This window comes from Hippocampus bargibanti, linkage group LG01 (assembly GCF_051943395.1).
Source record: "Hippocampus bargibanti isolate YZ-2025 linkage group LG01, ASM5194339v1, whole genome shotgun sequence".
NCBI lineage: Eukaryota > Metazoa > Chordata > Actinopteri > Syngnathiformes > Syngnathidae > Hippocampus > Hippocampus bargibanti.
The window spans coordinates 13,783,606-13,809,730 of NC_142734.1; the positions used below are offsets into that span (position 1 = coordinate 13,783,606).

Genomic DNA, 26,125 nt, shown 5'->3' on the forward strand with positions numbered 1-26,125 from the left:
ACATTTATTTCAAGATTTAATTTTCTCTTCATAGTCATTGCTTTGAAAGCAAACATATGTGACGGGTGTCACAACAGTGACTGTCTTCATCTCCACGATGCTGCCGTATTAATGAAGACGAGACGCGTGGATGTGTCTTTTTATTTCTTTTTATTTCTGCAACACAGTATGGCAGAAGGGATGGGTGAAGTCGCATGGGTTTCGTCTTGTGATTAACCTGAATCTCCTCGAGATTGTTCTCAAATGCAAAACATTGTAGATAACAAAACAGAATTAACAACGTGTGATCGTATAGTGGTTATTTACAGGAAAAGAGAATACAACACAAGTTCACTGTTATTTACAAGATGTCCCTGAACGCATCATGGGCGGAGACTCGGCAGAACACGCGGTGCGCTTGTAATGGCTGGCGCACAGTTCAACCCGCCACGGACACTCACGGGCAAATGAAACACGACACAAGAAACTAAATATTGTTCAATAAAAACGAAATGAAACAATTATTACCTGCAACACAGTATGGCAGAAGGGATGGGTGAAGTCGCATGGGTTTCGTCTTGTGATTAACTGCGATAGAAAAGCGCATATGCTCCTAAGTTCCACTCGACAAAACGTGAAGTAAATAATGACACAAAAAGTAATCTGGACTCGAAATGAATAAGGGAACTAATTAGATAACACTAGACAGTAAAAAAAAGGGGAAACAAAATAAGATATTGTCATGAAAATGCGCGTTAATCAAGACCAACAGAAAATTGCGACTCACCCTGAATCTCCTCGAGATTGTTCTGGAAACTATGGGCGGGACATAGTGCCACACTGTGCGCCGTTGCGTCACTTCCTTCATAATTTAATAACCTAAGTGTACAACTTCGTTACACATACATCATTTAATAAACAAAGTCCACGTTTGTTGTCCTTACGGTGGCATTTCTAGCCTCCTAATAAATGTCAGCATAAAAAAAAGGTCAATGTTATTCCCAGTGTCTTCTTACTGTAGATGGAGCACTTTAGGGAGTGCATCCCTCTCCCCTCCTCAGCTTGCATACCAGTACATAGATAAACACTGCTGGGGAAAGTGGGAGTAAACATTGCAGGCAGGAGGTAGAGGGAAAGTGGTTACAATCATTTCAAGTGCTGCCAAAATAACAAAACGTGAGAAGGAAACAATTGCGCTCAAACTTGCGCTCAGACGACATTGGCTGGAGACTAATTGTCATGAGTATGTATCGTCAACTTGTACGTTTATTATGCATTTTAAGACGTGTATGACCTACAAGAAAATATAGATGGAAAAAGCACATTTGTCTATTATGGGTACCATCCGGTATACACCGACTATCACGAAACGGCAAATCAATCAAGTCAAACGAGTTCGCCGCGGTAGCCTCTATCGCGTTGTCGTTTTGTTTTCGTTGCAAACGAAGCGAGCGGTTTGATGCTACTGTGCGCATGCGTCTGCCATTTTGGGATTTCCCATTGCATCAATCCGATCACACGTGACAAAGCGAAAGTCGGGACGATACGAGGGATTGATATAAACTTTGAAGAAAGGTGTGTAATATTCGTATTTTGTTGCTTGCAAAAAAAGACGTCAAAGTAGCTGCCTCCGGATTCTATGAATTAAAGACGCATTTCGATACAAAGAGCCACGCCAAAACCGTAGAAGTCCGGAAAACATACAGAACACTTGTAATTAAGCAACACTTGTAATTTCATCATTTATTAAGAATATGTACAGAATGGTATAACGAAACACGTGTATAATATAACATGTTAAACTACATAAATAAACACGTTTGAAAAAAATATGGTGTACGATTATTTTGTATTTTGAAAGGGAAATACGACAGTTTGAAAGGACATGGAGCCGTGTAGGTTGACAGGTATGTTTTTCTCAGTGACATGTAACTATGCCCCATTCACATTTGCCCTGCCGGTGTACTTTTTGTGTGTAAGGTGGTCTGCTACTATAATACAACAATGACTTCTCTGGTTCCAACTGCTATCGTGAGATTAGTGTTAAAAAGATATTTCCCATCAAACATCACTACAATGTGTACACTTAAATGCGAGTGGTGACAAAAAATACGTCGGATTGTTGGCCCTACTTGTTAAGTGTAAGTTTGAAGTTGTTTGTATTCAGCTGTCGATTGCATCCAAGCTAGCATTAGCATTCCCCTCCCTCGTACCGCTTATTCCTCATTAGGGTCGCAGGGGTTGCTGGAGCCTATCTCAGCTGTCTTCGGGCACGAGGCGGGGGACACCCTGAATTGGTTGCCAGCCAATCGCAGGGCACACAAAGACATACAACAGTCACTCTCACACTCACACCTAAGGACAATTTGGAATGGTCAATCTGCCTGCCATGTATGTTTTTGGAGTGTGGGAGGAAACCGACCCACGCGGGTCCGGGGAGAACATGCAAACTCCACACAGGGAGGCCGGACCGGGATGCGAACCGGCGACCTCTGCACTGTGAAGCCGGTGTGCTAACCACTCGACTACCGGGCCGCCCCAGCATTAGCATTTGCCCGATATTTTTTCAAAAACACAGGCTGTGTTCGCATACCTGTCAATTTATACGTTTTCCCCGTATTTTATAATAATAATAATACAGTTAATTTATCAGCGCCATTCAAAACTCTCAAGGTCACTTTACAGTCACAGGATCAGTTGTATACGATAATTTCAAACAATTTACGGCGTACTACAACTTTTATACGGGACAAAAAAAATCTGAACCTATCCTACAAAGACCGTTGTGGCTGAAATCCAGTTCGTCTCAACTGCTGGTAGCCACCGACAATGCTGCCGCCGACCGCTACTATTGTCACTGCAAACCAGCATAAGTAATCTTCAATCGTATTTTTTAATCGCTGCGCACGGTCGGATTGATAAAAGCATAACGTGCACATGCACGATAAACTGTCTGCATTTCAGCTTGTGTTAGCGTGTTTTTATAATTTAAAATAGTGTACGCCGTACTTCGATGCAAACCGTCATCTGCACTTTTAATCGATGGACCACTACTGTACGACTGAAAGTTTTCGCTGAGAGTTTACACAGACGGATGTACTCCGTACTTCAACTTTTATACAGGAATTGTAATCATGTATAAGGGCCGCTATTAGCCAAGGTTAAAAGGTATGTTTTCGTCAATTGTTTTTCGACAAGCAATGTTCAGGCGCTTTTTTTCTTCAAAACATTTCAGTGTGGCAAGAACAAAACAAACTCACATTATACAACTCAGGTGATCAAACTCGGGTGAAGCACCGGAGGGGAAAGTGCAGGTTCCATTACTTCCGTGGGGAATGCAGTACAATACTCATTATTTGGGGGAATGTGTTGTGTTTTGTAAAAATTCTAAACATATTTTCATTAAATTGTATAGTTTGTGATAACTGTAAAGTGACCTTGAGAGTTTTGAAAGGCGCTTATAAATCGAATGTATTATTATTATTATTAAACTGACCTCTAAAACTGCTTTGAGTTTTTTTAAGTCAAAGTTTCTTATGGACTTCCTGCAATCGGAATGGGGAAGAAAAAAAAACACGCCAAAAAATTATTTAACTCATTCACAAATATATTAGAGAATTGAAAAGTGTGACATGGAGCGCCATTCCCGAATTTGTTCGGGTTTTGTTTTTTTTGTGGGGGGGGGATACCGATAAAGCGCTGCTCTGACCTCTGGCAGTGTTTTTTCCCTACCACAAGGGGGCAGCATTTCCCTTTTAAGCTCATGTAACTCCAGACCCATATAATTTAGCAATTAACTTTTTTTCTGATGAAAGAAGAGAGTCTAATATTTCTTACGCTGCATTGAATGTTGTCCTAAAACTTAATATTCTGTGGGTCCTGGAATTCAAGTGACAATGATAAAAACCCTGGCACTGGAGTGGACACATTTTTGCACATCTGGCAGTAAATGAGTTAATTCACCGAAAAAATGTCTCCTAATACTCTTCAATTGTTTTCAAGCCAAAGATTACAATGAACAGTGTATTTTTAGAGCACCAACTGAGTAGGAACTATTCTAATTGGTATTTTCCCTGACTTCAGGCTGCGTTGACATCAGCATCTTCTGCCTCAACCTATCTCGAAGTTTCTGTTGCAGCTTGTACGCTGGTTCGGTGTACTTCCTGTTGGCGAGGCCCAACACCAGGGGCACCACAGCCATACTGCCGATACCGGTGCATGAGAGTACGATGAGTGTGTTGGAGTTCCATTTGGTGTCGCTGATCAAGAAGGCAATGCACACGTGCATGTAGATGAGGTAAGGAACCCAGCATGCGAGAAAGGTCAGCGATACAGCCGCCACGCAGCGAGCGTAGCGCATGTTCAGCCGCTGTTCCCGGTCCGAGGCCTGGCCGCGTTCCACCGAGCGATGGAGTCGGCAGATGTCCTTCAATTGGCCTCGTGTGATCCACAGGACGCGTCCCGTCATGGCAGCAATGGTGAGAATGGCAGGCAGGACGAGACCGTAGACCTCCAGGTAGATGAAGGCGTTGGTGAACACGCGTCTGTACGAGCAGCACGCGGTGACATTGGTGGAACAATTTGACCAGACGCTCAACTTTTGTCCATGTGCGCAGCAGCCGTTCCAATCCGGGCCGGTCCAGTTGTTCCAGCCGAAGGCGGGAAGCGCCGCGTACAGAAGTGGCGGCGCCCATACCAGCAGCAGGGCCAAGGGAAAACTTCGGTGCATCCACAAGCTGCTGTAATGCATCGGTTCCGCGATGCAAATGTAACGCTCGTAGTGAACCATCACAAGATTGAGCAGAAACGCCAGGAAGAGGAAGTTTGGGAAAATGTGCGCCACCAGGCAGGAGCCGAAGCTCAGCTCGCGGTTCAACCCCATCAGAGGGATGAGAGGGAGAGCCACGCCCGTGCACAGGTCCGCCACTAACAGGCTCAGGAAGAAGTAGTTGGGGGTGTTATGGAGCTGGCGGTTGCACACGATGCCCAAGATGATGACCAGGTTGGCCAGGATGATGGAGACCGACAGCGGAACCGTGATGGCGTAGATGAGGTATTCCCGGTTGAGCAGAGCACCGCGGTCGTTGAAGTCCATCGTTGGGGATGTGAACGCAGCAGCTGCACTCCCATCAATGTGGGATGACCCTGTGGGATGCCCAAACCACGTAGCTTTAGGCAATGACACTGCAATTCAAAGTTTGAGCTCAATTGTTTCATTCACTTCCCGATCAAAAGCAGAATCGGAAAGCCTTTAATCGTCCCACACGTGTGAAGAGAGATGCAGTTGTGACGGCCTGCACATTTGACCTATTTTGGTTATCCAACTTCATCTCTTTAAGCCACAAATTTCACATCAGTTACAGAAACCATGGATACTCTACAAATACAGTGGGACCTTGGCTAATGAACTTAATTGGTTCCCAGACAGAGCGTGTAAGGCGAAAAGTGTGTATCCCAAAAATTAATTTCCCATAGGAAACCATTAAAATGAGAATAATCCGTTCCCAGGTCCCCAAAAAACATAATTTTCTACTTTCTAATTTTCTAAGCCTTAAAACTACACAAAATATACCTTATTTTATGTATAATAAATTTTCTATAGTATTATGATTAAATAAATAAACTGTACTATACAATAAAGTCATTTTATTTGCCTTTGTGATGGTCGTAAATGGCTTGATGGAATGGAGTGTCCGGTTTCCTCAGCATTAAACACTTGATAAGGAACATAGGCTTCGATGAAAAGGTTTCTTCAGCCGTCATCTGTACTTTTTCTGTACTTTTTTTGAAAAAAAGTACAGATGACGGCTGAAGATACCTTTTCATCGATGGACCACTCCTGTACGACTGAGAGCTTACACAGACGAACATAGGCTTCTTTCACCATCTTGAGGAATGATCCCTTGTAGGTGCTTTCTCTGTGATAATTATATATAGTTCTTCATAAATTGTGATCTGTTTAGCTGGGTTGATAGCTTTTTGCATCAAGTGTACAGATGGGATATTTTAACTGTTTTCTATCCATTTTATCACTATTCTCACACTCTCACACTTTTGTTTTTTTTTTTTGTTTCAAGCTCTGTCATCTCCCTTTCGTGTGTGTGTGTGTTTTCTCACTCTCTCTCTGTCTGCCTGTCTCTTTAATGTTTAAGAAGCGGATTTACGTGGGACAGGAGATGTGAGACAGTCTCTCTTTTCGTCAATGGATGCTACAGCTTGGTGCTTGCTTTCAACATTTAGCTCAGACATGGGCAAACTACGGCCCGCGGGCCACATACGGCCCGTTAGGTTTTTTTAATCCGGCCCGCCGAACTTGCCCAAATTATAGTAAAAACAGTGTCTGAAACTCATGACAAAAAGTTAGTGGACAACAGGGAAGTTAACTGAAAAGTTGCCTGCCCAATTTTTTCACAACTTGAAGCACAATGAGACAACCAATCACATTAAAAAACATTTAATTTTTTTTAATGAAGAATGCACCTACTACAAATGCTACCTTGCTTAATTTACGGTAAATGTGCATGGCCGTAGATTTTGCTGCAGTAGTCGATTGTCATTGAGGTGCACAATGCAACGTTTGCATTGCTTCCTAAGAGCCACGAAGCCCCTTTCATAAGTCTCACGTACACTTCACAGTCACGGTTTAATGTAAATTTACGTTTTGTAGCATCACATATGTTGTTAGCTTCTTTTGAATCTTTCTTCTGGGCTGAGGTTCGGTGCATCTATTTTGGAAAATGACATGCAATTGCACGACTTTATAACGCTTGATAAAGTCCGGACGAAAGAAGCAGGCTTCTGATTGGCTGCCGTGCCGAGTATGCAAATTTCAACTGCAGGTAGCCTATGTCTGTGTGCTCGGCGACGGTACACGTGTATTGTTTGCGCGTGAAGGCGAGGGTGTCAGTGGAGAGTTTGTTGAGCGCGCGGTCAGGACAAACCATCTATGATTTGGCGGAATTTAACACAAGTAGGTATTATTGAGCTTGAATATTTCGTTGTGTAATAATATGTTTTGAATGTTGAAAGTGATTAAATTTTTCAATAAATGTTGATTTCTTTAACTTTGCTCCTTCAATGAAAACTTATTAAAAACAGACGCAATCTTGATAAATCACAGTGCATGTTATTTTAATCTATTTCCATTTCCTCCTCCAAGTATCTGCGAAATAGTATGTAAACGCCATATTCCTTGAGACAAATTTATTAACTGATCAGGGATATTTTTCACATTTGAAAGACAGTTACTAAATTGGGTTGTAGTATTCTTACTGTGCTATGCGGTTTGTACACACTACATTTAAAGGACAACCGGCACCATTTTTTTTTGTTTCCCACTGACATCAGAAAAACGTTTTATAGCATCTAAAATACCCAAATCAGGCAGGCTGATATTTTTAGTTAAATGAAAAACACCAATAAAAATGACTTCAAAATGAATCCGGAAATGGTCAGTTTCAGATGGTCCCACCCCCTTGTTCGTGACGTCATGCCAAGACGTCTTGCCTTGCTCGAGAATCAAAACAATGGCTTCAGATTCGGAGAAGATGTTTTCTTGTTACTCATCCAGTTATGAATATAATTCAAATAGTTCTGAAGAGGAAAGCATAAATGTTTGCAATTGGATTGGATTGGATTGGATTTGCCTTTATTAGTCTCGCAGTGGAGAAATTTACATTGATTCAAGGAGTCCTCCCATATCAATTCGAGACGTCAATGACAGCAATGTAGCACCCGTTGGAAATGGGCTGATTTGTCAGCTGGGAATTTGTGTCAGCGAATATCAAATAGTTGTCTTGGTGCAACACACAACGATTCACCATGGCGTTATTTATGTGTAAGTCTTAAAACGTAAACTATAGCTATATGCTGTGGAATCTTTGTAAAATACGCTCAGTCGAAGTCATTTGAAGTGATTTTATAAATTATGGACATAACTTGTCAGGAGGCGTCGGTTGTCCTTTAATGCTTTAGGTTTAGTATTTCCGGCCCAAACACTCCCTCCAAATGCTCCTGGCCCGGCCCCTCTGTCAAATTTTAGAACCCAATGCGGCCCGCGAGTCAAAAAGTTTGCCCACCCCTGATTTAGCTTGTAGCAGATGTGCACATTTCACCATGACGTCCCTGATCCACTGGTGAATAGGACTCGTTGATTCTCTCTTTCATCTGGAACAGCTTTAGACAACAAAGAGGGTGCAGAACGTGCACCCTCTTTGTTGAACGTGATCGAATGACTGTCCCATCACCATTAGTGACACTGATGAAGGCAGAAATACACGCCGAAACATGTCAGGTAATTAAACAACCTAAAACACCACTGTCTGCAATAAATTAATCCTCTTATAAATTAAAATTTGAATGACTGTGTCGTTTGTGTGTTGTTTTGATACAAAGATGGCGCCACGAGAGTGGCGACCGTAAAAGCAGGTCCTGTATTTTGTTTTTCTACTTCCTTTCCTTTCCTCTTACTTTCATCGCTTTGCTGTAAATATATCCACTGTGAGACTAATAAAGGCTAATTCAATCCAATACATACATTCCTTTATTTAAAAAACTGAGATGTAGTTATAGGACCAAATGCGAAGGGTAATATAAAATAAATATTTCAAAAAAAATGTCAAGGTAAGTGTAAATACTTTCATAATAATAAACAATGGGGAAAACTATGAACATAATGTAAAATGTTTTTTTTCTGTGTTTTATTTCATTGCCATCACGTTGTTAAAGAGTTTGGAATATACGAAGCATAATTATCACCTTTGAAAACAAAATCATGCAATTCAAAAATTCAATTATGACCTTGATTGAAATGCTACGTTTCGGTCAGATTCTCAACCGAACCAAATAATGTTTTTAGATCCCAGAAATGCAGGTTCGTACAAAGTGCGCTTAAAAAAATTGCAAAAAAAAACTGCACTGACAAAGACAAAAAGCAACGGTCAGAAGTAGCCAGGAAAAACAATGCATCAATAAAAGCGCGACACGGAAAATTAAAAAAAATGACAAAAATCCAATAGCACAAAGAGCACTAAGAGAATAAAAACATGAACCAAAATCTATGACTAGTGAGAGTGACTATCGAAAGTAGCGCAGGGTCTAGAAAGCAATGTCAATAATCCAGCAGCGACTTGGAAATTTGACGGTCCTTAAATACTCATTGTCATGTGTTAAGCAGATTCCTTACTTACAGACAGTGTATTGTCGGTGTTCAAATACCTGACATGTTTCGGCGACTACTTCCGCCTTCGTCAGAGTGTCACGGATGTTGCTGTGACGCGCCATTTTCAGCTGGTGTTGCTATGAGGGCGTGACCTACCTGTCAGAACTGACAGGCAAGCCACGCCCCCCGCTGTCCGCTCGTCCCTCCAGGATGCTGCTCCAGGTAGTAGAGAGCATGTAAGCTCCCTCATCCCTGTTGATGGTCCTTGGTCCTCGCTTTCGGATTTCAATGGCCTCCCTGATCCAGCGCTGATGTTTGTTGTCTTCGGTGCGGATGACTCTGGCCTTCTCCCAGTCCATGATGTGGTTCTCTCTTTTGCAGTGGTCCGTGATGGCTGATTTATGGTGCTCCTGTTGTGCTTGTTCTTTTATTGCTCTTGTTTGGATTGTTGCCGTCTCCTTCTCGCACTCGTTCTTGTGCTCTTTCTTTCTTGTATTGAAACTCCTTCCTGTCTCCCCGATGTATGATTTATTGCATGACTTGCATGGGATTTCATATATTGAGTTACATTTGTTTTCCGGGAGTATTTTGTCCTTTGGGTGTACCAAGATTTGACGGAGAGTTGTGTGTGGTTTGACCGGTGTGTTTATGTTGTGTTTCCTCAGTGCCCTTTGTATGCGTTCTGTGATTCCTCTTATGTACGGTAGTGTTACCATTGCTCTGTGTTCTTGTTTGTTTGTTTGCTTTTTCTTTCTTCCCTGTCTTGTGTTGTTTTTGTTTTTGACCTGCTCTGCCCCTTTAGTTATTGCCCACTGGGGATATTGGCATTTTTTCAGTGCGTGTTGTATATGTTTTTCCTCCTGTGTTTTGTCTTCCGGGTCCGTGATTATTGTGGTGCGTTCATGTAATGTTCTGACGACTGACAACTTATGAATGGTGGGATGTTCAGATGTCCAAAGGAGATATTGGTCAGTATGTGTAGGTTTCCTGTGTACTTTTATTTTGATGTCCCCGTTGACCTACCTGTCAGTTCTGACAGGTAGGTCACGCCCTCATAGCAACACCAGCTGAAAATGGCGCGTCACAGCAACATCCGTGACACTCTGACGAAGGCGGAAGTAGTCGCCGAAACATGTCAGGTATTTGAACACCGACAATACACTGTCTGTAAGTAAGGAATCTGCTTAACATTAGTTATCAAGTAGACAGGATGAATTTAGTACAACAACTCATTGTCATGGCTTGATTAAAAAAATGCAGAATTGGTACACGTGCTGCAGGGAAACACCCTTCACTCAAGCTGGAGTCGAAACACATTCAAATCAGACTGAACTTGATTTTTTCACTTAAATTCAAGAAATGTGGGCCAATCTTCTATTATGACATCATATCTTCAAATTCGACTCCAGTCAGTGCCTCGTTGGTCATAAACGTCACAGCATGTCATCAGGTCAACACTTCCTGTTGCTTTAAATTCTGCTGCCCTAAATCTTCTTTTCCTTTCGGCTTTTCCCTTCAAGGGGTCGCCACAGCAAATCAGTGTCCTCCATCTTTAGAGGTTTGATGCGCATGTTTGTTTTGGCCAAGCTTTTACGTCGGATGCCCTTCCTGACACAACCCTCTGTATTTATCCGGGCTTGGGACCAGCACAAGAAGACTTATGTCCCTTTGTGGCTACAGAACAAGCAACTCACTCAGTAAAAGGCTCCCATACACAAAATGGTCATCGGCACAGCAACCTAAATAATAACAGCAATTGTACTGAGTCCCCACTCTTTCAAAAACAAAATAATAAACAGTAATGTTTTTGAATTTCAAGCATGCTTTCCTCCAAGAACACCAAATTAACCCACTCAAAAAGAAAATGGAAATTTCTAATTGAAAAACAATGTTTTCAAGGTTCTAGATCTAGACAGATTTGATTGACAGGGCAGAGATATAGAGGACGAAGTCTGAGTGGCCAAAAAACAAAATAGAATAAATTAACATTCACTTTTATTTACTGGGAGTTGTGTGACTCAGAGAAACTTTATAAAATGAAGAAAAAAAAGATAATTTTCACTTCAAGAAACAAATTCAGGTTGTAAATGTAGGTCAGTGCTTATGGCCTCATTAAAAAAAAAGATCCCACATGCTTTTTATCTTTAATCAAACTGCACTTTATGAAGCGGCAATGATGTTTGCAGAACCGGCCAATAAAACCACCGATGCATATGACACATGTCAATGTGTAGATTGCATCCTGTATCGCACAACCGCCCATTCATTGCTCCATTCTAAGAAGACCTGCAAGTCACACAACCTATGGAACACGACACGGTGAATATTTGGCAACCAAACTAGGTCAGTCAAATCAATCAGGTTTACCTTTCAGCGAAGACCCGTCTGGTTTTCACAATTCAACTTGCTCTCATCCCTTCTGCCCGTCACATCTGTGGTCAGATGATCATAGCCGCTTCCTTTTTAATCTATTTAGTGGACCCCAAGTTCTGAAAATGTCACAAGACACTGCAGGAGACCAGCCCAGATGTCTGTCTTTCCATACGCTGTAAGGAGGCAGACGATGAGGAAGGGGTGGAGTAGGAGGAGAGGCATCGGTCTGACTCACTGACTTGCTCTCTCAGTCTCTTGCATCTTTTTTTTTGCCTTCCCTCCCAGCCACGGTGAAACATTTGTTCCTTTCATACTAAGATTGATGGTTAAGATTGGTCATCAGCCAGCTTTTGCAACCGCTCTGAGCCGCACCGCAGTCGAAATTCATGTAATCAAGTTCCAGGTTGATGCTCACTGGGGAGAACACTCAATTTGGTGAGCAGATTACTGGAACACACAGAACCAAATGGAGGTGATTTGTACTTAACTCATTCACTACCAGACAATGTGCAAAAATGCGTCCACTCCAGTGCCAGGGTTTTTGTCATTGTCACTCAAATTCCAGGACGCACAGAATATTGAGTTTTAGGACTACATCAACATTCAATGCAGCGTAAGAAAGCTTGGACTCGCTTCTTTCATGAGAAAAAAAACTAGTTAATTTCTAAATTATATGGGTCTGGAGTGATATGAGCTTGAAATGAGCGTGGCTGTCCAAAATACAATGCAATACATACATATTGGTTTATATAGCGCTTTAACAACAGTTGAAGCTGGAACAAAACTCGGAAAAAAAGGGTAGTTCTGCCCCCTGGTGGAAGGGAAAACATTGCCAGAGGCCATGGACAGCGCTTTATCGGCACCCAAACAAGAAAAAACATAACCAAAACAAATTTGGGAATAGTGCCCTATGTCATATTTTCTATTCCCAAATAAATTCGTGAATGGCAGTGAATGAGTTAAGTAGGAGTAATTAAACGCTTAAAGATGTACTAAAGAATGATTTTTTTTTCCAGTATGAATCATACTGTACTGTTTTGCAACTTCGGACAATGAAAAAAAATCACAGAAAAAAAGTTTCCCTCATTTGGGATGCGGTCACATTGGTAATAAAATTTGTAAAAAGTTACCTCGTGCTGACTGAGGCTTTTATCTGAACAACATATCATGCCATTGTCTGCCTTCAAATGTCAGGAATCAAAGTAAAAGGCACGTATATCTGAAAAAAGATCTTGTGCACACAAACAGACGCACGCTTTCTTACACTCACTCACTCACTCACTCACTCACTCACTCACTCACTCACTCACTCACTCACTCACTCACTCACTCACATGTTGCACATATCTCATCCTCTTGCCCCCCCCACACACACTCTCAAACTGATTCTGACTCACACGCGTTCACGCAGTCTTGCTCCATCGCTCACAGGCACACGCACAAATGGAGATGCACATTCAGACACACATTCAGAGACACACACTCACACAATGATACACTTGTGAACTCTTGCTTTCTCTCGCTCCCTCTCTCTCTCTCACACACACACACACACGCACACGCGCACGCACGCACGCGCACACACACACACGCACGCGCACACACGCATCACACACAATCACACTTGTGAAGTCTTGCCCTCTCTCTCTCTCTCTCTCTCTCTCTCTCTCTCTCTCTCTCTCTCTCTCTACACACACACACACACACACACACACACACACACACACACACACACACACACACACACACACACACACACACACACACACACACACACACACACACACACACACACACACACACCGGCCACAGTATGTTGTATGTCTGAAATTCACAACAGCTGTCATGCTCTCCTCGTATGTAAACACTGCGTTTGATGGAAGGTCGGTGGAGGCTCGCTTTGTTTTCCAAACTCTTTCCATGACCGTTTGGTCGCCGGCCCAGCGCCTGACAGATAATGGGACAAGCTTCCCCGAGCATGCACACATTTGAGAAGACACTACACAGGAAGAAGTGTTGGATGGGACATCATAGGGAGGACACGGACGAGGCCATTCACATTCGGTTTTTCACAATCATCCGTAGTGAACATTCTTTGAACCACCACTCGCTCCCGCACAATAACAAAATCAATGTTTTTGTACTCTTGCAGTGAAGATAAGCGGCTGAGAGATTGGACCAATGTCTGGCGGCATTCTTTAAGAATTGTGGACCAATTTCTTTTCTCAAGGATTTGTAAATGTGGAAGGAGTCAAACATAAAAAATAAAATCTTGATATTAGATTGGTTGAATCCTGCCTGCATTCACTTTTGAAATGCTCTCCTGTTAAAATGTGGACTCGTGAAAAATTGGGCAGTAGGGCTAATGTGAAAAATAAAACGGATCAATGTACAGTTGAAATGTTTTAAATTGGTTGAGGAAACAAGGATGGTCGACATGAACGATGTCTGCATTGATGGGAATCTGTGTGGAACTTTGAAAAAGGTGGGAGTTCTGTGAAAAAGAAGCCCACAAGACTAAGCAAGGCTAAATGACTTGAAATGGATGAAAAAAAAGTACATTTGAGTTTTGTGGTAAAATGTGAATCTGTGCAAAAAGAGATTCATTTAGAGAATGTAAAAAATGATTTTTCAAGATGTGCTGAAAGTCTTGAGCAGATTGAAGTGTCAAGCGTTTGAAGTCATTGAGAAATGTGGAAGGAATATCATCTCAGACAACTGGCAGGAATAAAATTCTGAAAGTTTTTGTGACAGAATGACGCGGCGATCCTCTATTAATGACACACTGAGTGAAAAGTCGATCTGATTTTCATTTGATGGGTTTATCTCTATTTATGTGCAGAATATGTCATTTAGAATCACAAGTTACTGTACAAAGAAATGGAACCACCATGGATCGCCACCCCGGACACATTTGGACCTAAATGTGTTGTTTAAAGGACAACCGACGAAGTTGTGTCCATTTGTAAAATGGCTTCAAAATCTACTGAGCGTATTTTACAAAGATTCCACCGCATATAGCTATATTTTAAGTTTTAAGACTCGTGCTGAATATTCCGGAAGTCTTGTTTTTGAGTTGGTCACGAGTCCTCACCCTACGTCACTGATGGAACGCCCCTGGTCGAAAAAAGGACACATTGTAGCAGTCCTTCCATCACGTCAATGCATTTTGCAGTACTTTGGTCTGAAAACGTCATGTAGGACCAAAAAGAAGCAGAAGGGGGCGACGAAGCTCCATGTGAGGAATTAATCAGCCTGTGGAAACGGGCTGATTCATTCCTTACACAGCTTTGACGCCATGTTCTGCCTTTTTTGGGTGCGACATTTCCCACCCCTGATGCCTCAAAATGACACGGAATACATTCTTTAAATCGATTGCAAATATGTATGCTTTCCTCTTCAGAACTATTTGAATCATATTCATAACTGGATGAGTAACAAGAAAGCATCTTTTCCGAATCTGAAGTCATTGTTTTGATTCTCGAGCAAGGCAAGACATCTTGGAGTGACACCACAAACAAGGGGACGGGACTTTCTGAAACTGGCCACTTTCGGTTCGAAATTGATGTACTTTTTAGACACTGTAAGTCATTTTTATTGGTGTTTTGCATTTGACTAAGAATATCATACTGCGTGTTTTGAGTATTTTAGATGCTATAAAAGGTTTTTCTGATGTCAGTAAGGAAACAAAAAAGTGATGTCGGTTGTCCTTTAAATGATATTTTTCATGGTTTAGGTATACTTTTCTGCTTTCAAGTTTTAATGTATTCTGATGGATAACATCAACCATATTATTTTAGTTGACTAAAGTTTTCGGATAAGATAATCGTGACGCCCAGTTAGGCCCCAGACTGTCGGGGGAAGATTTTTGCAACTCTCCTGGATAGCCTGATCAATTGATGTGGATAATAATCTCAAATCTTGAACTAAAACTAATTTATGCTTCAATTGACTTGAAATATGAGGCACTGGTTTTCCCCCTCAAAGGACCACTTTCTCCTTTTCTTGATGACATTAAAGTGTACTTAAGAACTATCTTCTGGAGCCTTTTGTCTCCCTACAGAGGCTCCTTTCGGTTCTCATCTGATAAAATGTCAACAAGAAGCGGCTAGAAATCACTCGTGAAGGATAGTGCTTCTCCGAGTGGGTTGCAGGACACCCATTGTATAATTTGAAAGGACCAAACATTCCTCTGATGGATGTAAATAGTTTACACACCCGTTCTTATGCTGGGCTAAAACGAATGACATTGACACAAATCAACGCAATTTTAAGAAAATATTTTAGTTCGGGAAAGTCCAATTAAGCCTTGTATGCACTAAATTGGAGATGCATTTATATTTTATTCACATTGGGCAGTGCACATCAAGACCAATTCAATATATACCAGTGGCGGGTCTTCATCCTGCAGGTCTTTCTCTACTGGCCTAAAAATATCTGAATTACAGACTAATTAATAATATTTTGTCCACTGATTCTTATTAAATAATTCCAAATTGTATTTCAGCTTCGTTTCATTGCTTATGCCGCTTCCAGATGTGTGTTTTCGTATTGAAGCATTTAACCAATCACATTTCAGCCATCATTTGTTACCAGGGTCAGAAATCTACCAGGATGTCTTCACAATCAGTTTTGCAGGCCGGTGGTGATGAAACAGTTGCTTTAACCAATCAGTTTGAGTTGGCAATGTCAGAGTTTTCACAAATTATGATTGACTAGCCACTAGCCAATCATAGTATCACTAGCCGCGAGTGATAAGTGCATACTGGCCAGAGCTAGCACACCATATATGTAGCAAGCTGCCCAAGAAAATATAGTGTTAATTTATGAGGGGTTTGTCAACCCACAATGTCTGAGGGGGAAGAAATGGATTTGGTTGGAGATTTACTGTCAAAGCCATTTTCAAGATGGACGTTTCATGAAAAAATGGACAGAATTAAGAAAGGTCGGTCAGGTCAGTTATTTCCTGGCTAATGGTACCCACGACTGGACTTTTTTCAGTCTGGATTTTTTTGAGACAACTGAGGGCACAGCAATGAAATCCACGGCCAGCCACTGAAATATACACACACCAATTTACTCCTCTGGGCCAATTAAAAGCTCCAATATGAATGTGACTTATATCACCTCATAATGCCACAGTTCAACAGTTCTTCCCAATAAAAGACAGTGTTGACTTTGTAATTCCTTTGGCATTGTGTCAGTCAACTTTGGAATAAAATGGCACTCTTGTACCCAAAACATTTGAGAGTCCCAATTATTGATCACGACAATTTCTCTTGACATGATTGTTACACAAGAACAATAATACAAAACAGTTGGAGTAAAAATATCTTTTAGTATATTTTTCATGTATTTACAATGATGTTGACACTGGTGGCAATATTCAAATCCACTCTGGAGGGCATCATGTTTCCGTCTTTTGAATGTCTCAATTTAAACATGATTTCAGTGAAGTTCATCCGATGGAGATTTACCGTATGTGCAACAAGCACGAGCTTTTGCACAAGGAGTTGACTTTTAGGTTTTTTTTCTTGAGGTGCTGTCCCAATTCCTGAGGATTTAAGTTTCTCTCACTCCCCAATGTTTTTATTTTTAGCGATCAGGCCTTTGCAGGCAGAAGACTTTAGCTTGGTTATCTCCTGAAGCGGTGACTGCCACTGTCGCTTCCCTGAAGGAGAGAAACACAGTCAAGCAGTGGTCAAGTACGGAGTTCAAGTTAATAACGTGATATCCCACCTGTTTATTGAGAAGTCTAAGATCTCCGCGGCATGACCGCGATACTCGGACACCATCTTGCCGGAGCGAGCATCCCACTGGCGTAGCACTCCGTCCAAACTGCAGGTGGACACCAGTGAAGAAGACTCCTCCCATTGCAGATGAACAACGCCAGCCTGGTGGAAGAGGGAGTCAAGGGATTTTACGGCCCAGGTTTTACTGTGTCGCGATTGTGGGTGACAGAAAGGCAAACCTCATGTCGGCAGCGGTGTCGAAGCATCTGTGTGGAAACATCGTAAATGGCTAAGGTGCCGTCGAGATAGGCCACAGCGATGAGCGGAAGTCTGCACAGACACAAGAAAGTTCTTATGAGGGGCCGTCAGAAATGGACTTCAGGATTACTCACAAACAATTCAATACGAAAGGCTTTCAGATTTTTTTCCTGCCCAATATAATTCAGGTTTCTCATTGTCCAACTTACATGTTGCAGAATCCAACTGATTCCACAGAGTTGGATTCTTCCTTGTCATTCGGTTTGCTTCCGTCCAAAGAGAACACGCCCACCACCTGACACCACATGTGGAAAATATGCTCACAATGTGTACATTGGGAGAAGATAAATAAATTCTGCTACCAAAGTACACAAAAAAGTACAAATTACTTTTGACTGTGAAATATACGCTTGTTTTGATTAGGTACATAGCACCCCAAAAAAATGATCTTCGCTGCAGGCAAAATTGTTTCCCACCTTTATTAACTCATTCACTGCCATTCTCTAATTTATTCGGGAATTGAAAATATGACGTGGAGTGCCATTCCCGAATATGTTCGGGTTTTGGTTTTTCTTGCGGGGTGTGCCGATAAAGCGCTGGTCAGACCTCTGGCAATGTTGTTCCATCCCACGATGGGGGCAGCATTTGCCTTTTGTACAGCCGCCCCCACTTGCACCTCATATTACTCCAGATCCATATAACATAGGAATTAACAATTTTTTTCTGATGAAAGAAGAGAGCGTTACGCTGTGTTACGCTGCATCGAATGTTTATGCAGTCCTAAAACTCAATATTGTGTCGGTATATGTACAAATAGATAGAGAGAAACACACACAAGCACACACAATTGAAATATATAACCTACTTGAAAGTTTTATCAGATTAGAGGGGAGAGTGTTAGAAAATTAAATACAAAGTACAGAAAGCAAAAAAAAAATCAACTTAAAGGACAACCGATACCATTTTTTGCTTCCTAACTGACATCAGAAAAACGTTTTATAGCATCTAAAATACCCAAAACACACAGGCTGATATTTTTAGTCAAATGCAAAACACCAATAAAAATGAGTTAAACTGTCCCAAAACTACGTCTGTGTAAGCTCTCAGTCGTACAGAAGTGGTCCATCGATGAAAAGGTTTCTTCAGCCGTCATCTGTACTTCTTTGAAGGTGTCGGACGTTTTCGCCTCTTATCCAACAAACTTCGTCAGCAAACTAAAGTCTTATACAGTAAAGTCTCGTTATATCGATATTCAAGGGAGTCCGAAAAAATATCGATATAACCGGGACTATCGATATATCCGACCCTGTTTGCATGTAATTTTCTTCGTGCGTGCATAGAAATAGTATCGATATAACCGGGACTATCGATATATCCGATATCGATATAACGAGACTTTACTGTGTGTATATATATATATATATATATATATATATATATATATATATATATATATATATATATATATGACAGCTGAGATAGGCTCCAGCAACCCCCGCGACCCTAATGAGGAATAAGCGGTACGGAAAATGACATGAGATGAGATATATATATATATATATATATCCCTACTGTCCAGACATGGCGGTGCCGGACTCTGCTATGATAGGTCACTACTCTCAGGTTAGGGGGAGCAGAGAACTACTCCCTGCAGCTGCACTGATTGTTCCTATTGTTCTGACTAACGACTGGCCTGATAGCCCCACTTCCACCGGTATCACCTCATCAGTATTCCTAATCCTATTTTGTTGTTGATTGTATGAACAATCCGAATTGAACCTCACCCCACCATATCGGTTTAATGAAGGATTTAGTTGTTTTATGAGAATCGCTTATTTTACTCCCCTTTCAAACCATCTATGTTCTTTCGCTAAGATTTTAACCTCATTGTCGTCAAATGAGTGGTAGCTAGTTTTTAGGTGCATATGTACTTCCGAATGAGGCCGACTAGTATTACCCCTGCGATGTTGATAGTCTTTTTTTGAGAATTTGTTTGGTCTCCCCAATGTACTGCTCTTTACAATTTTCATTCTTACAATGTATTGAATAAACTACATTACTTTGTTTTTCATTTGGCAGCCTATCTTTTGGATGCACTAATTTTTGCCCGAACGTGTTTATCGGTTTGAAATAAATAGGAATTTTGTGTTGCCAAAGGACTCTTCGTAGTTTTTCAGAAACTCCTGCAATGTAAGGTACTGCTACTCCTCTCCTTTTTGTATCTTCAGAATTTTTTGTTTCATTCCCTATTCTTTCTTTCTGACATTTGTTAAATGACCACTGAGGGTACCCACAGTTTGTGAGTACTCTCCTTTGGCTCCTTTTCTCTACCTCTCCCAAAACTACTTCAAAATGACCTCGGAGATGGCAAGTTTCAGAGGGTGCCGCCCCCTTGTTCGTGACATCACGCCAGGACGTCTTGCCTTGCTCGAGAATCAAAACAATGGCTTCAGATTCGGAGAAGATGCTTTCTTGTTACTCATCCAGTTATGAATATGATTCAAATAGTTCTGGAGAGCAAAGCATAAATGTTTGCAATCGATTAGAGAAGTCCTTCCGTCTCATTTTGAGGTGTCTAGCCTCCAAAGTAGCGCCCAGAAAATGTACAAGATGGCGCCCAAGCTCTGTTAGAAATGGGCTGATTTGTCTGCTGGGAATTTGTGTCAACTAGTATCAAATAGTAGTCTTGGTGCAACACACGGATCAACACGAAGTTTTCAGACCAAACACAGTACCCAAAATGCATTGTTGTGTGTCGCTTTCTCGGACATGGGCGTTCCAGACGTGATGTCATGTCAGGCATCGTCATCAACTCGAAAACAAGACTTCCTGAATACTCAGCGTGAGTCTTAAAACGTAAAATATAGCTATATGCCGTGGAATCTTTGTAAAATACGCTCAGTAGAAGTCATTTGAAGTGATTTTACAAATTATGGACACAACTTGTCCAGAGGCGTCGGTTGTCCTTTAAGTTGCTACCACGGCACAATTGTGTTCCCATTGCACCCACCTTGCCTGTAGCAGTGTTGATGAGCTTTACACAACCATCGACTGAGCCACTTAGTACCAAAGAGCCGTCCTTGTTGCATACAAGACATGTCAGCGCCCCCTGGTGTCCATCCTTACCTGTTTTTTTTTAATTGGAGAAAAATACAGTACAGTAAAGTCTCGTTATATCGATATTCAAGGGAGTCCGAAAAAATATCGATATAACCGGGACTATCGATATATCCGATATCGATATAACGAGACTTTACTGTATTTTGTTTATAACTTTTAGGAACAATGGACTTAATTAAATGAAAGGGAAATACATTGTGCTTAAAAGTTACTGCAGTGTTTGAAATAACCGGAGGGCCGGGCAGACGGAAGTTGTATGCCCGACTTTTACGTCGGGCATACAACTTCCAAAACGTCTCTGCCTGGGTGGCCGACAACTTCTTCAAGAAAAAAAATAATGTTTTTTATTTCAAATCAAACGTTTGTTTTATTCAATAAAGCAAACGCTACAAGCAACCTACTACAAGCCACTTAGAAAGAGGAGGCCATGTGGCTTTGAGCAGACAACGCAACACAAACATTGCATTGTGCACCATGACGACAAACGACAACTGGAGCAAAATCTTCAGCAAGGGATATTTACCATAAATTAAGCAAGGGAGCATTTGTGGTAGGTACTTCCTTAATTAAAAAAAAAATCCTTTATACTTCGCAACAATGCTTTTTTTGTGATTAGTCGTCTTATTGTGTTTCAAGTTGTGAAAAATGGGGCAGGCAACTTTATGGCCTGGCAGGCAACTTTTTAGAGTAGTCTGTCCGGGTGTCCGCTAACTTTTTGTCATGAGTTTCAGACACTGGTTACTGAAATTGTTAATTAAAGGTTAAAAAACTTGACTGACCCAGGCAGTGATTCGTTCATGTATTAGATTGTCCACAAAGAAATGATTTAAGTCGTAGTTTGTCAATGCTGTTGTCAATCACAACCCAACAACGCGAAAGACTCTGCTCCCTCGGAGCAAGTAGAGGGTGTGAGTTGCCCTCCAACGGGAAGTGACTCACCACCAAAGCAAGAGCAACCATTTTCCGTTACGCTTTCTTCACCTCGACTGTCTCTCCAAGATTGATTATAAAATAAATATTTTTTTTAATTACCAGCTACTACTGTCAACTTATTTTCACAGCTGTGCACCATTTCTTTAAACATTTAAGCATTGCCGGTACAGTGGTTTGAAAGGGTTATATGATGGCAAAGTACCGGTAATTCATTTATTTAACCACAGACATCCCACTATTTCATTTTTCTATCCACATATTTTGGTTCAATTCTTCGCATTTTTGCAAGAAATAATAAACACAAAATCACCTTTAATTACATGAATGCTGTTGCCTTGCTTCAAATCCCACAAGCGCACAGTTCCGTCCTCATAACCTACAACAGCGCGTTTCCCTGAAAAGGGATTCAAAGAAAACAAACAAACAAACAAAAATATCTCTTTTAAAATACAACATGAACATATCTGAACACAAAATTAATGTGAAAGCATAAAATGTATGGAAATCACTGAGCAATGGACAAGTTTGGGTGGCTGGAACAGATTAAAGGCATTTCCATTCATTTCAACGGGGGAAATATTATTTTAGTTACAGTATGTCCCTTTTGTATGGGACTTTTGTTTACCATCAGGAAGGACTTTTCCACTGGTGGACTGGCATGCACAACCCTGGAAGGTTTTACAGTCTCCACTGGGGATCTTCCACATCCACACGCTACCGTGATCTGTTCCCGCCAGAAGCACTGGAGCACAGGGATGCCAATCCAACCACTGAAGGGCCAGATGACCAAAAATGAAAAAATAGGAGAAGACTTGATCTTTCACTGCACATTATAGGTCAGGGAGTCAAACCAAATGTGCTTTACCTCCAGATCTCCAACTTCAAAAGACCAGATCTCTTCTTTTGTCTCCACTTTCCAGACTTTAATCAGGCCACTCATGTCACCTGAAGCCACAAGCGAGGAGTCGTGGCTGAACATGGCACACACAACTGAGTCCTTGTGACCTGAGTATGAGCAAACGAGAGGAGTCGTCACATTGTCCATGTCACATTGTGCAGTGTGGAACCCACTGCATCACCAACAGTGGCTCAGTGTTGAACAAATCTCTTGTGGAAATTTGTGGTTGAGAGTTTTTTTGTGGTACCTGGGCCGACAACAGACCAGAATGCCGAATAATTCACAATCTGCAGCTTGGCAGAGTGGATAATTCATTAAAAAGTACCTTCTAGCTGTTTTCGATTAAGTTTGTGACTGCTTTATTTCCTGTTTACATTAGCTGTCCATGTTAAGCGCTTTGTTGCAGCTTCAGCTGTTGTTAAAGCGCTATATCAATCAATATGTATTTTATTTTATTGTATTGTATTGTTTATTGCCACTCCTCATTGAACTTTACTGTCAAACTAAAAGTAACGATGTGTGTTTAAGAAAACATTATTCGTTTTGGAAAAGTATTCTCACTCTCTGCTAATAATGAAAAACACTCATGAATCCCATAGATGTTAACATTTGCAACTATTTTTTTCATTCCTGACTGAAAGAATTCATTGTTCAATCAAATATTTTAATCTGACTTAAATTCTACTTATCAATTTTTTGAACATCACCTTTTTGAATTGTACCATTTACCATGGATGTGTGAGAATGAAAAAAAAAAAATCAAAACAAATGAATAAAAATGACTCCTTTACATTCAACCATTGTATTTGAATAATTACAAATTTCACCATTTTAATTTACCAGTAAATTTCCCCAAATTCACTTGAAATTGTCCAACCGTTTGTGACCCGTTTTTAATCGTGTTAAATGTGTTGAATGTGTTTGTGATGAGTAAAACAATTTTACATTTAAATATCTATGTTTACCAATAATAAGTGGCTCTGGCATATATCCCAGAGGTTCACTGTACTCAAGAGTGAGAATGTTGAATGAATGTTTATGGATTTACCTGTACACTCCAAGACAACTTCGCCATCACTAACTCTCCACACGTATGCCTTGTCATCTTCTCCTCCTGTCACTGCCAAGTTGTTGGTGGCTGGGTCCAAGCTCACGCGAAATACAGAGCCTGAGCAGAAAAATAAAATTATAACTTCACGCAGACTCAGTTTTTTTTTAACTCAGAGAATGATCACAATGCCTTCCGCATATACCAGTGTGTTTGGAGAAAGTCAACTCGCTATCATCCCGGTCCAACTCCATCTCGTCCTCAGTCTCCCAGCCTTCGTCATCTGCATTGGCAGCCTCATCAAAGTCAATGTCCTCCAAGTCGTCTGCCAAGTTATCTGTGAGCACAAGTCAAATGATTTTCCATCGTGGTTATCTTCATTTTGGGTTGCAAGTGATCTGGATCTTATCCTTGGTGACTTTCATCAAAACCACCAGCCGATTGATGGCAGAACATATGTAACTCCCCAAAAACATTCGCATGAAATTTTCGACACGAAAGAAATACATGATCCTACTTGAGCTCTCCTCCTCAGCTCAAAGGACCGTCATGGGACGCTACATCTGTCTCTCTCTGTGTCTTTGTGTTGTCATGTTATTTGTTATTTAGTTTTTTTGGTTGTTCTTTTGACTTCAAGACGGCGCCGCGAGAGTGGCTGCCTTTCCAGCAGCTCCTGTGTTTTGCTTTTCTACTTTCATTTCTTTCATAACTTTGCTGCTGTGAAATGTAAATTTCTCCACTGCGAGACTAATAAAGGCAAATCCAATCCAATCCAATCTCACATCCAAATGTGCACTGTGTATGCAAATACCACTTTTCCATCACGTAGCTGATTAATAAGCCTTTTTCCATCATCAGGCATAACCAATATCGTGCAGAGTAAAGGATTGCTAAACACCAGCCTGGAGGGCCGATTTTACGCTCGAATCCTCTGCAGAGCAGAATCGGAGTATTGACACTGACTATTTGAGAGATGCTAATTTGTTTACGACTGATGTACAGCCAACAAATTGAGAAGCGTTTGGGTCATCGTGGGTGGACAGATTCAAACAGATGCTCTTAACAGGGTGTCAGAAAATTTGAAACATTTTAATACATATTTTACGGTGGTAGCCCGTGTATTTTTCACGCACCTGGACCTTCTTCGGTGTCGTTCAGGTCGATGACTTCAATGATTTCTTCGTCACCGTGAAGTTCTAACACATTTGGCTCCGTGTTCTCCATGTTAGCACGCTTCCAAATAAAAATTCAAATTCAACGGTAATGAAAAATGTGTCACATTTGCAAACGAACTATTGTCGTACACGTCGTTGATGAACCAAAAGAAAAAAACCGCGATACCCAACCTCGGTTTCCCACGTTTCTTCCTTGATATATTTAATTTTCCCTGAATTAATTTGTCAGGTTGTGATAGGATTCCAATGGTCGAATTTTGCCATCACTCACGTCACAAGTAACATTTATTTGTGTATTGTCAGGAATACAGATGTTGTTATGGTTGAAAAAAGAATATCCTAACACTGATGAGTGTTTCAATCGTTCAAAGAAGGTTTGCTTACATACTAAATTCAGGTTACAAATGATAACCGGCGCATGATGATTACATCATGAATGCGACCACTGCGCTATAACAACATCACCCACTAGATAGCAGTGTTAACAACAAACACAACACAGCCTCCAAAATAAAAGGAAATATGGACGATTCCAGAATCTAGACACGAGTATTTGTGCAATTCTCGGATTTGTTGTTTATTTTGTGTTATATTTTAAATTTTAAAACAATTAGTTAAACCTGATGTGTATGTGTAGTTTTTACGAGATACAGTATTTGATTTTCCATATATTTTTCTGTTTAACCCTGTCACAGAGCACCGGGTACCTGAAAAGTAGTACAAAAAACGTTTGCTTAGTAAATCCTTTATTATTTCGTATATTGAAACTGTATTTACCTTTATACATTACGTTTACAATCAAGGATAATGTTACGAGTTTTGCTCAAGATTACAAAACAGATGTGTAAATTGCTTTGCTAACTGTTCTAGAACAAACTCGGCTACGACAGTACCGTACAATATAATTGAAAACATACGTTTGATAATCATGTTATCTCTTTAATAACTTGTGTTCTTTGTTGCAATGTGCGTTACATGGTTGCGTTGATGGAAATGACACACTCTTGATGATGAAAGCAAACCGAAATGATGTCAAACCTTAATGATGTCACTGCTCATGAGTCATGGAGCTCGCTTTAGTGTCTGGGGCTAAAAATAGTTCAGTAGGGTTGCATGTATGTTGAGAGATAGAACACTAAAACGTAATTGTCACTATTATCTGTTATAATAATAATACATTTTATTTCTCAGCGCCGTTCAAAACTCTCAAGAACACTTTACAGTCACGGGATAAGAACTTTTTTTGTGCGGGTGAGCAGTGGCAGCCATTCGCGCCAGCGTTCACTCAACCCGGTTATGTGTGTTAAGAAAAACTGTTTGAATAACTACAAGGATGACAGCGAAATCTTCCCTAAAAAGCAAAATCTCAAGTCTTATTTAGTCTATTTATTTAGTTTGTTTTGCACAAAAAGAAAAGATAGATGGTTGATGTGTTGCTTTTGCTCATAT

General features: G+C 40.9%; 3 protein-coding genes across 3 annotated transcripts in view; all 3 read right to left on the reverse strand.

Moving 5' to 3' along the window:
• The window catches only part of LOC148903210 (uncharacterized), a 54,407-nt gene that overhangs the window by 4,835 nt on the left and 23,447 nt on the right, over positions 1–26,125 (reverse strand). The gene's annotated exons all lie outside the window — the stretch shown is intronic.
• On the reverse strand, positions 145–11,857 carry gpbar1 (G protein-coupled bile acid receptor 1). The gene is made up of 2 exons (XM_088997937.1): positions 11,507–11,857; positions 145–5,124 (listed from the first exon to the last, which is right to left on the reverse strand). The coding sequence occupies exon 2, from the start codon at positions 5,072–5,074 to the stop codon at positions 4,037–4,039; it is 1,038 nt and encodes a 345-aa protein (XP_088854063.1). The 5' UTR covers positions 5,075–5,124; positions 11,507–11,857; the 3' UTR covers positions 145–4,036.
• aamp (angio associated migratory cell protein) lies at positions 16,831–25,053 on the reverse strand. Its single transcript, XM_088997828.1, has 11 exons — positions 24,635–25,053; positions 23,707–23,838; positions 23,502–23,621; positions 22,421–22,560; positions 22,181–22,325; positions 21,866–21,949; positions 20,513–20,628; positions 17,712–17,797; positions 17,484–17,574; positions 17,252–17,406; positions 16,831–17,183 (listed from the first exon to the last, which is right to left on the reverse strand). Exons 1-11 carry the CDS (start codon positions 24,723–24,725, stop codon positions 17,108–17,110), a joined length of 1,236 nt encoding a protein of 411 aa, XP_088853954.1. The 5' UTR covers positions 24,726–25,053; the 3' UTR covers positions 16,831–17,107.